The following is a 12,115-nucleotide window of genomic DNA, read 5'->3' as shown; positions in this document are numbered from 1 at the left end:
TGGACTTGTGTGCATTCAGGTTCCTCAGGTGGTCACGAACCTGGTCTTCTCCTACAGCAGGAGGGGTTTTGCCCTCCCGGTGCCCCTCATGCCATCCATCGACTCGGGAGGGGTGAGGAGAGAGGTTGCCAGTGAAGACTGAGGCAAAAAAGTCGTTGAGTACCTCAGCCTTCTCCTCATCTGCTGTTACCAGCCTGCCAGTCTTGCTCATCAGTGGGGGTACACTTTCTTTAACCATCCTTTTCCGGCTGATATACCTGTAGAAACCCTTCTTATTATTCTTCGCATCCCTAGCCAAGTTCAGTTCCAGCTGCGCCTTGGCCTTCCTGACCCCATTCCTACACAACCTGACCGCTTCCCTATATTCTTCCCAGGATACCTGTCCCTGCTTCCACTGCCTGTGCAGTTCCCTCTTCCTCCTTAGTTTGACCAGCATCTCTTGTCTCAGCCACGCCGGTCTCTTCCCTTCTTTTCCTGATTTCTTACAGCTAGGGATCGAGAGCTCTTGCGCTCTGTGGATCACATCCTTAAAGATCCGCCAGCTCTGCTCTGTTCCCCTGTCTCTGAGGACCGTTTCCCAGGGAGTTCTTCTGACTATCTCCTTGAGGAGCTGGAAGTTTGCTTTTCTAAAATTTAGGGTCCTGACTATACTCTTTGTTCTTGTAATTTCCCTTAGGAGCGTGAGCTCCACCAGCACGTGGTCACTGCAGCCCAGGCTGCCTCCGATCTTGACATCTCCGACGATGAAGTAAACGACCCCTGAAGACCACAGACTCAAATCACTGAGCATGCGCAGTTGGGAGGGACTTATGGAAATGACCTTTTGAAACTAATTTTAATACGAAGCAGGGACAGGTTATGCCTATGTATAGGCATACTGGGAAACTTCATGTGTATGTAACACTTTGCTACATATGAACGGGGCAAGCTGCCATGTTGCAGCGTGCATGACTTTGGTGGGACTCCCCCCCCCCTCCCCCCCATGGTGCCCAGCGCTGAATAAACATACCTACTTTACAATTGTGGAGTCTGTTTTCCACACATCAGTACCTTTCAGGACAGGGCAAGTCCTTCTTTATGTGTGGCTACACAACTCAGCACAGTGCGGCCTCAGTTAAGTAGGGGGTCCTGTGGACGGCCTTATAATAAATCGTAGTGCAAAGGAATTTACAGTATGTTATCTTTCTGTGCTCCACCACTTTTTTTCTTTACTTGGCTATGTGAGTCTCAGGAATCTTACTGTTTTCATTCTGCCCTTCTGATTATAATTTACAATGCAAAGAAACTATAAAAAGCCTTTTTCCCCCCAGGTTTCTATGATTTTAATTGTTCAACATTTAGATGCAAAGAAATGCAATGACACCAGAGCTGGCCTAATTTCCACAGAAGTTAATTTTTATGGCTGTTTACTTAAGAAGGGATAGTGTAGGCCATAGTCACATTGGTCTCACGGATACAGCTGCTTATAGAGACTACTCAGGGAGTTGGTGCTTTCCTCCTCCAATACCTCGTTTCCCAAGGTAAAACAAGTTGATTGGTAGAAAAAATGAGGGAAATCAGACAGAAAATTTCAGAGTCCAAGCCTTGATTTCAGTAGGTGCAGGGTCAGAAGTTACAGGCTTTTTCACCCACTTCAAGTCTGCTGCAACCCTGAGAGATGCACTGCTCTTTCTACAGAGGAGGATCCCAGACCTAACACCCCATTGGAGCTGGCTGTCAAGCCTGCTTAAAGCAAGTCTTTCTGATAGAGGTGTAGTCCTGGAGGGACACATGCTTAACACAGGAACCTGTGAGTCAAGGGATCTGGCTGATAGAAGCCATGAATAGAAAAAGAGCCATTGGGAAGAATAACCTCGATTACTGGACAATCTTCAACGTTAATTGGAGATATAAACTCATTTGACTGCTAAAGAAGTCCTAGCTGTCAATTATAGCATCTTTAAACAAGCCATTCCCTGCAGTAAATGGCTAATTTCCTTTGAAGAAAGGGAACATTAATTCTAAAGACAGACTATTTAACTGCTTTATCAAAAGACAAATGTAACTTGAAAACCTTAAAAAAAGGTACATTGATTTCATTTTTACTCCTCTGCTATGTTCCAAGAGCTCGCCTAAAGGTAACCCTTCTATCCCAAGCATGAACTGTTTCACAGATTGCTCCAAGAACTCTAGTATTGTATCTCCTTTGCCTGTGTTTACAGATTTTAAGGGCAGCTGAAGCCAGTAGAGAACACAGACTGACTTTTTTTTTATCCAACCTATTGCACTGTTTGAACTATAGCATGTATTTTTAAAGTGATCCATGACCAAGCATGTTCAAAGGTTCATGAACCAAGGGTTCAAGAAACAGAGTAATAACAGAAAATTATTTGTGGTATTGGAGCCATACCCGGGGCTACATCTGGAGCAATATCTGGGGCCCTATTGAACTAGATACTGTGCCGAGGAAATAGACCTCCAGATGCCTGTAAAGCCAGGCTGCTAAACGGGAGGCTAAGCCTGAGACAGACACTTACCAACTTCAGAGGCTACTCTCTGCAGTTTTTCAAGAGTTCTGCTTATCATAACTATATTTAATCCACGTTTTGCCAGCTGCAAGAGAGGAATATAAAAGTTGTTAGAAAACAGTAAGGTGACAAGAATCTTTACAATCTTTCCAATTTTGCAGTAAAAACAATTATGGATTTTTTTTAAATTGCTTTCATTCACCTGCCACCTGCCTAATGGGAAAACAACAGATATTAAAACCTGGCCAAACAATACTCAGGCTTTTGACAGTCTTCCAAAACATCTCCTTTACTGTATAATCTTGGACCCTGACAAGAAAAATATACTGGACAACAATCAAACCCCAATAATATGAATAAAAAGAAATAATTTGAGCCAATTTCAAATGAATGAAAGTCTGCAGAGAGTGAAAGCAACGTGACATTTCCCAGAAACACATTTTTATTTCAACTTGGATTTGGGAGGCCAAATATGTTCATGACTTCCTAATTCATTTTACAACACCACATTCCACCCTCACATATTTTTTATCCTGAGGAAGTAGATTAGGCATATTGATTTGAAGGCTCAAAAGTTTGAAAGGATTTGAACTTTATTCATTTTATTTTTAACAGAAATAAAATCTCATGCAGGTCAGAGGGATAAATTTTAACCATTCTTCCCATTAGATGCAAACTAAAAAAAAAAAAAAAAGAAACCAAGTAAAAAAGATGAAAACCATGCATAAATATTCAAAATACATTCACATAAATGTACATCCACAAAGATGTTGGCAACATTGAAGTTTATAGCTGGAAACACTATTTAACACAGCAGCCTGTTTATAGTCAGTTTGGTATTACCACGTGCAGAACAAATGCAGAACAAATAGAGAACGGTTTTCTCCTGTTTTCTTAAGGTCTCCCAGTCCCATCAGTTAGAGAGTTTTAGACAAAACTTGAGAGAGAACCACAGCCCCAGCGTGTGAAACTAAGTTATTAACAAGCAGAAGCTGAATGGAGTTGCATGCATAAAGAAAGGAAAGATAAAGCTGAAACTAGAAAAATGCCCATGAAAGCAAAGAGAAAGAAAAGTAAATTAGTCAGCACAAAAGATAAAGCCGATGTTATCTGAAAGTACCAGGATTGCTCAGAAAAAGAAACTAACTGGTGAAGCCCAGGCACTGAAGACCCATTCCTTTCCACAACTGACTCCCTGCAACATTTTCTCCTTAAATCTATTTGAGGGAAGCAGTTTGTCCTGTTGGGCTCTTCTGAAACAATGCAGAGAATGTTAAGGAATAAGGACCTTTGTTCAAGAATTCACGACATCCAGAGTACGAGGAGCAGGCTGCCTGTGAAATGTACCAACCACAACCATTCACATTTGCAGCACAAAGACCATGCTCACGATTCTGTTGCTTTTGGAGACCCTCTCGTACAATTGATGGGTGCTCCAAAGAGACCTGCACAGACTTAGATACTCGGGAGTTTCAAAAGATTATTTTAGGGCTCCATTTTAAGTTCTCAGGAAGAGAACTCTAACTGCCCATGTACTGGCAGGTTTCCCTTTGTCCACAATGAGTTTGACTCCAGCCATTTCCAAACAGAGACATGGCCTCCGTTTCCACGGTCACTTGCTCATTTCTGCCTTTTGGGGGTGTTCAGATGGGGATTATTTTAATTTTTGTGCCTTCAGACCTGAGCCCTAATATCAGCCATGTCATATACAGAACAAAAACTAAGTCCTGCTTCACTGGGCTTCTCAATATCATCTCAGCAGTGTCTCCTAAAACCTAAGTAAAAAATTATTCCTATTGTTAGGATTGCACTGTATTTTAGGTAAAAGCACACATTTGTGGCAATCTTATAAAATTGTTAACCATCAGGTGAGAGGGTTCTCCCTTAATGCTGTATACCAGAATAACCAGAAGTATAAGGCTACCCACCTGACTACTCTTTTTTGCTTCCTTACCCGCACAGAAACGTGCATCCTTTTCAGAAACGGGTTTCGTAGGGCCGTCAGGCAAACAAAAAGGACTGTGCTTAGAAAAGGATTTCCTGGCCATCCACAGCAAAGGTTAAATCAGTTTTAACACTACCACATTTCAAATAAAGGAAACTTTCAGTGTAGACATCTTTAGCCCAAAGCATTTTCCTAAAATAAAAAGGGTCTGGTGTTAGAGTATGGTATTTCCCCTCACAGTTAAGAATAAGCACTGGCTCCCAGTAGTGTAACATGAAGCTGCTTATGTTAGGAAATCCTGACTCCCAGTGGCAAAAGACTAAAATGCTCCTGAACCTCTCAGACTGCTAAAATGTAAGATCATTATCTTGACTCCAGCCAGAACAAATTATGACAACATAGCGTTTAGAAACCAGGCTAATACTGCAGAAAGATCAAGCAGGATCTGTACCCTGGAATCTCACAAACTCGTTAAAAAATTTAAACCAACATTAAATTAGTATAAAATCACTCTGCATTTTCTAGCACATTTTTGCAGCTCAGTCTGAGGTGAATTTTTAAACAATAAAGCTTCATGAAAGGCAAGACACGGGTCTTAGATTCAAACCATGCATGGATTCAAACCATGAATGTAACTATTACAGTTACACTGACAAACTGGTTAACCTCTACACTATCATTAGATACAATAATTTAAAATCCCTAATAAAGCTTTATGGAATCTGTAGCTGCCTACTGTAAATTTCTACCTATTACAAAAGAGATTATTCTCTCTTCTCCAAGGTTGTGCTGATGTGGCCTCAGTGTTTCACCCCATTTCTTTCCTCACTTGGGGGTCAGACCTGTAAGGTCTCTATGATTCTAATCTTTCAACCCTTTTTGGTCCAACCTCAGACCAGGACTGAGACAACAGGGCAGAAGTTTCTGCAAGCTTTCTGCTAGCCCTGCACTTGTGCAACACAAGTAGCATAGCTGTATTTCCAGGAACAAATCCCAGACCAAGTGGAGAAATTAGACGACATATGCAACTGGAGCAGGAGAACTCAGATCATATTTAGATTGTATTATATTGCTGGTAATGCTATGCAAATTTCAGGAAATGAAACAAAAATTTAAGATTTGATAAACTGTTGTATTAATAAATGATGTGCCTGTCTCACAATGGTCCACTGAAACATTGACTTAGACACAAGCACTGGCCTGACTTATAAGAGAGTTATAAAATATTAACAATAACAAAAATGGTGACTCTGTGAGTCACCAATATCCTGCTTGTGCCCTGGTATCAGATGAGAAGTGTGCAGAGGCTAAACCACAAGTCTCAGAACACGGCACGGCCCGATCCATAAATCCAGAAGGTTTGAGGTGCTAAGCCAGTAACAGATGCTAAAGCACATCTGTAGTTATTATGTAAGAAAAACAGAACAAACAAGACTGCACTGGTACCTGAAATGCTAACAGATGAGTAGAGACATGACAGCCTAGCAGCACACTCACAGCTGACTTATTTTTGTTCCTCGTTACAAGTCTGGTGAGCCTAAACCCCATCAGCCCAAGAACTGATGGACCAAATCTAACAGAAACCTGGCTTTTCAAATGAGTATAGCAAACTAGATCCCAAATCCCAGTACTCTGACAATGCAACAGTCAGTTAAAAGGTCGGGGTCTTTATGATCAAGAAGGCCAGTCCTTCAAAATCACCCTGATGTGCTAGACATACAGAAGGAGATTTCATGGAAGCCTGGACTTCCATGCAGAAGAAGATAAACTAAAGTTGTGTGTGTGCCTGCCTCCCAACACAAGCTCAGAAAACGAAAGGGACAATAATTTGCTCTAACAAATCTGTGTCCTGGCATCAACAAAATAGTATTCTGAGACTCACATCTCTTCACACAGCCCCAGCCAGCTCTTGAACTGAATAGGCTTTGCAGAGACCTGTGTTTAGCTGCAAACCTTGAGAACAAGGGTACTGAAGCAGTAAACATTGTAGTCTTTCCCTGGACCTTAGTTTGCTGGGTTTTACCCAATGAACTACCTACTGGGATTTCCACATAAAATACCGAACAGAGAAAGCCACATCACACTAGCCTTCCAAAACACAAGAACTGTTCTCCTTAGTCTCCTATACCACATAATACCAACAAGTATGGAGTGCTTACTTTCATTTATGATTCATTATCAGCCCATGCCTGAGCTTGGGATGTCAGAAAGAGATTCATCACCTGGTGTCAGAGCTCAAACTCCAGAAGGCAGACAATGTGGCCATCAAACAAGGCTTGCCTTCACATCAGCCCATAACACCAGAGGGACCTACACCAGAAGAACGTCAGAGAATGTTGTGCCCTGGTTGTACCCTGACATCAGGCCAGCAAGATAGTAGTGCTGAGCCAGAAACTCCAAAGGTACACAGACATTAAAACAGCAGGGTCAGATTTATTTATCCACAAGCCACACACAAGTGTGTGCTTTGACCTCAGGCAGCAAGATGATGTGCCGAACTATGAGTTCATGTGGTGTGGGCTTGGGATCTGCCCCACAGAGCAGTAGCTGAGGACAACTTCAAAGGGACCACCTAGAGAGGAAGGTACGCCTCAGCGTGGATAAAGATGGCTTTCAGTCATCCCACAAAAGCCAAAGATAATGAACAGATGTTCCACAAAATCTAGCCAGTTTCAGCGCTTTTTTTTTTAAAAAAACACAACCCACTGGAGTTGTTTTATTTTTTCTCATGGTGTAAAGCAGCCATTCACATGCTATAGCTGGCCTTTTAAAGGGGGTTTACTCTTGCATAACCCGTATGGTACAAAGGAAGCAGAGCACAAAGGAAGCAAAACAACAACAGAGGCTCTGATCTAGACATTCACAGGCTTGCTCATCACTACAGCGAGTCAGCGCGTAGACAGAAGGCAACATTTTCCCTTCTTTCCCACAGGAGATCTCATCATCTTAATCACAACTATGCCAAATGTTAAACTATAATAGTTGGTATTTGTCTTTTTGCTTCCTACGTTCAATGCGCTTTCCAAAGTAGTTATTGTATTGCCTCCCCCAGTAATGAAAATCATGAGGTAGGTGCTTAAACAATGCATACACTTAAAAAGCCTAACTTAAACATCCTGTAAAATAATTCAAAAGCAAACTCATTTTCCTTTCCTGTGAGATACATTTTACAACTTATGAGCACATCCAAACTCTTGCATGTGACAGGCTGCTAATTTTCACCTGGTGACCTCAGGTTGAAGACAATAACTCATGTTTCATTGCTGCTTAGCTTCTAGAAAGGGAGCCGGTTTTGAATGAAGACACCAAAGAGAAAAATCTACAGTTTGGTCACTATCACTAATAGCAAGGCTGGCACAAGATGGTACAAGGCCACCCTGCCTTCGGCATTGATTAGCACAGGTGAATAGAGAGGGGCTGCTGTAGTGACTGCACAGCAGCAGCTACGGGGTCAGCACAAAGATTCTGTCTCCTCCTGCAGGCCCCTAGAGCTTCCAATTCTTAATTGAACCATGAGATTTCCTTATAATTTCCATAACTTGTAGTTTATGTTAATTTACAAAGATTTCTCCTTTATTTGTTGTTTGGGATGTACCTTTAAAAATGTGTTTGCAAGTGTAAAGGCTAGAAAATTACATTTTGTGTGTTAATGCAGAACCACCCCACTGAAAGTCAAAAAGCAGATAAGCTGTGAAACTGGGTAAAAAAGGACAAGGTAGGCGAATTCCTACCCTGGACAGACAACATGAAACCTTTTGGATTACCCAGTGTTTCCATTTTATTTCCTTGACTGGTGAGACCATTGAGGCATGAATGACTTTCCTCTGGAATGCAGTACCAGCTTTCTTTCAGAACTTAATGAATGCTCTTCTGTGCATCTAGAGAGAAGGATTAGTACCATGTTTGTCACAGTGGTTTTGAATCCTGGAATAATTTTGCTAACTTGCAGAGATTGATGGAGCAGCCATTGCCACTTTGTTAAATTTAAGGGTAAGTAATCGTTCCTACCTCAAAGGAATATGCTTTTCCAAGCCCATCTCCTGCTCCTGTGACCACTGGAGAAAGTAAAAAGAAAAATTGGGATTATAATAGTAGCTCTGCTCTAGTTTGATATTTCTTGAATTCTTTAATCTTCATCATCTGTGTTTCCTGAATGTTGCAGCCCAAATGCTTCTACTAAACACAGAATCAATCTTCTTAAAAATTTATTCCCTTCTGACTTAGTCTTTTTGTTACTTCATTTAGCACATTTTCTCTTCAAAGCAAACCCCTCCCCACAGCAACTTAGTTGATGCAGTAGGTAGTTATTACTCTCATTTTCAACAGGGAGATGCTCAGCAACCAGCCAGTTGCCTAAGAGGTGGTAGAATTTTCTTACATATACATATTTTTTACAAGTTCTGCTTTGCAAGTCTTTCATTTGTATGCTGCTGGCAGAACGGTAGGTGATCAGGACTAACTGGTGACTAAAGCTGATATAATACTTTCTCACACAAGAAATCTAAAGGTCTGAAGGAAATGTCACAGCAAACTTACCGGCATCTATAAAACATGCTTCCTTCAGAGCTGCCCAATTCATTTTACCTTTAGATTTAGTATTACTAGGAAAGTAAACAGGCTTTGGCATTTGCAAAGCACCCTGAACTTTAAATGTTACACAAACAAATACTAAGGAGGAACGATAGAAAGAAAATTCTTATCAACTTAGAAATAAAGAAGAAATAAAGTAGGAAAGCACTAAAGCAATTCCAAGGTAAAACTGGTAAGTTTTCAGAGCAAAACTGAAAATCAGTCAGTATCTAAAAAATGTGGGATAAGGACTTCTAAACTGCAAGAGACACTGGGGAGGCAAGGTTCGCTGCCAACAGAAGGGCAATTACTCCCTCATGTTGCAGAGAAAAGAGGCCCCACTGCAAAGCAGCAGCGGACCTTTTACTCTCTAGCAAACCTGCAGATGAAAAACAAGAGTCTGCTGGGAAACAAGCTTCCACCTCCCAACTTTTAATTTTTGTGATGCTCAGGACCTAATGTGCCATGTGATACAGCAAACCATCCAAGCCTTCTGAATTTTACTGGGCCCAGAAGACTTTATGTCTATAAAGGGACAGAGCATAAAAGGTCCACTGGAAGAAATGAGTCCCTCAGCCTTCAGTGGAAGCAGGGATTTGACACAGAAAGTTCCAGGCGCTGCTCCTCACCTCACGCATGCAACAAAGCTCCTTGCCTCACATCAAAATGAGACCTATGTATTGCTTCAGAAGCAGCTGGTATTCAGGCAGGTTTTCTGCAAAGGGGTGGATTTAATTTCTTATTAATCCACTGTGAGATGTGCTTATTAAACACGTGCTCAGTCCAGACACATCAAATCTCTAACACGGGGGGGAAGGAATAAAGCACAAGAGTACTTGTTTGGGCCACTTCTTAACAAGATGCCACCATTGGTGACATCTGTAGCCCAGGAACTCAGACACTGTAGTACCTGTTCATTCTTGCTTAATACTGATAACCTAATGAGCTTAAGAAAAAACATCAATGATCAGTAGGAAGTGTTTATTAAACATTTCTGTTATTTTATGAGAAAGTGTAATATCTTTAAAAAAGTACTGCCAAGTTGCAGCCTTTGAAGTTTTTAGGCTAGAGTAGATTTGGCTCGTTAATGATACCATTAAGGATAGGTCACCAATTTGGAAAAAACCAGACTGGAGCAAAGTCACCAGGAACAAAGAAAACATGCTTTGAAGAGCGGAGACCATATGCTAGACATAAACTAGTTGCTTCACGTATCAGGAAACAGAGGATAAAGGCAATGCTATTAAAACTCAAGCGTTTGCAGTAGAGAAAAAACATCGGAAGTAGGACCAGGGAGAAAATTCACATCTATACACGAGGTGCACAAGCTGTTACCAATTTGACTATTTATCTGTTCTCCCCAAGTACGCAAAACCTTCAGGCTCATAAAACCAAAGTTACTGGGAGAAAACAAGAAATTAGGCAAACCAGTGGAAAAGTGTGTTTTGTTCTGAAGGGACAGGGTAAGGAAACACAAGGAAAACCTCTCGCAGTAAGTAATGTAACAATCCATCACGCAGTTACAAGAAGAAGGTGAGGGAAGTTTCCTTTACCTGCCCATTGTCCCAGCGATTGAAAGAAAGTCTGAGGCAAAGCACTCCAGATACGTGGGAAAATGTATTTCATAAATCTGACGCATTTTAGCAGAGTACTGAAACAGATCAGACCCCCAGTAAGAGTGAGCAGCTGGCACTGGAACGCTTCCATGGTGAGCACAGGCAGCGAGCTAGCATGCATCGGTCACTCTCTCCCTGGGAAATGCCTCTTTCCAGCACGCTGCTAGTCCCTGAGCACCAGCAGAGAAATGAGAAGTCTAATCAAGTCACGTGATTTTCTTTTTCCAAGGAATGTCCAGGGTTTAGATTAGCATAACATCTCTTACATTACACCCGGATTTGTAAACTACTGAAAAATCCAAACTAAACAATGATTGCTGGTGCTTGCTTTAGAGAAACGGTTTCACTCCTTCTCTGGAAACTACCCAACAACAGAAAGAAAAAAATATTTTTCTTGTCATTGTTTAGGATTCATAGAGACTAAAGATGGGTCTAACACAAAACCCTGGATAAGAATACTCCAAACCTTGGGGATAACACACATCAGCACTACTTCTTACAGTGCTGAAGAGTTAAACTCTAGCCCAGACACTTCCAGGGCAAGTTTACACCAAATTTGTGTGGAGGCCAGAAAAATAGATTTATCTACAAATTCAAAGACAAAATAGTGAAAGGTTACTAAAGTCACCTAATTATTTCTATATGGAGAAAGCAGTATCATCCAACTTTTCAAAGAGCTTTCTGAAAAGAGGTTAATACCATTAGACCCATTTTACAAATGATGCGATTATGGCATGAAGAAGTGTAGTAAACTACTATCAAGGGAATAGGGCTTTCAGCTTTTCTGAACAAAGTATATTTGAAATGATTTATTAAATCAGTATTAAAGTTCAGGACATACTTCAAAACCTTTAGGGGGAAAAAATGCTTACAAGAACAGTATGTCACTGCAAAACAAATATGAAATCAATGAAATTCAGACTTCAAGTGATTAAAAAAATGTTAAAAGCGTGTGGAATTTCTCTGGGAAGGCACAGAGACAACCTTCACTCTTCTTTGTACTGGTGATTTGAAACATTGATTTTTGTATAGATCAGTTTAAGCTGGAGAAGACGAACACTGATCCTTACACATGCACTTAGGATAAAGGAAAATAAAATGTCTCCATATTTTAATTATATTCACGAATCATCTTTAAACTTTAACCTAAACCTCACACCCAGAAATCTCCAACTGCAGAGGGGCTATGTATGTCAGGTGCCACATTACTGACACCTTCAGCCAGAAATCCAAACTATGCAGATGTATTACACAGTAAAGACGATGTCTGAATCACAAGGAATGTGACATTAACTGTATCAGTAAAAAGAAGATATAAAAATCACTACCATCTCAGCTTAACAACCCAGTTTCCTCACACATAAGCCCTCTTAAAATTTCAGTATAATTGCTGTTTTCTATACCATAACACCTCTTGTTTTACCCCATAAGTAAGGCCAGTCAGCTAAAAAAAAAGATTTTAATATTAAATTAAAAAA

At 40.8% G+C, this 12,115-nt stretch overlaps 1 protein-coding gene across 1 annotated transcript in view; it reads right to left on the bottom strand.

Annotated features, from left to right (window-relative positions):
* The window catches only part of HSD17B3 (hydroxysteroid 17-beta dehydrogenase 3), a 28,210-nt gene extending 17,407 nt beyond the window's left edge, over positions 1-10,803 (bottom strand). The window contains exons 1-3 of the mRNA XM_009638491.2: positions 10,575-10,803; positions 8,461-8,507; positions 2,517-2,592 (exon numbers count right to left, since the gene is read on the bottom strand). Of these exons, the coding sequence (XP_009636786.2) occupies positions 2,517-2,592; positions 8,461-8,507; positions 10,575-10,758 (307 nt within the window). The 5' untranslated portion in view covers positions 10,759-10,803. The remainder of the gene's footprint in view (positions 1-2,516; positions 2,593-8,460; positions 8,508-10,574) is intronic.
* Positions 10,804-12,115: the final 1,312 nt, after the last annotated feature.

Source organism: Egretta garzetta, unplaced genomic scaffold, assembly GCF_000687185.1.
Source record: "Egretta garzetta isolate BGI_Z169 unplaced genomic scaffold, ASM68718v1 scaffold310, whole genome shotgun sequence".
In the NCBI taxonomy this organism is placed as follows: Eukaryota; Metazoa; Chordata; class Aves; order Pelecaniformes; family Ardeidae; genus Egretta; species Egretta garzetta.
The sequence above is the reverse complement of the archived record's forward strand: the minus strand, read 5'-3'. Positions and strand labels throughout refer to the sequence as shown.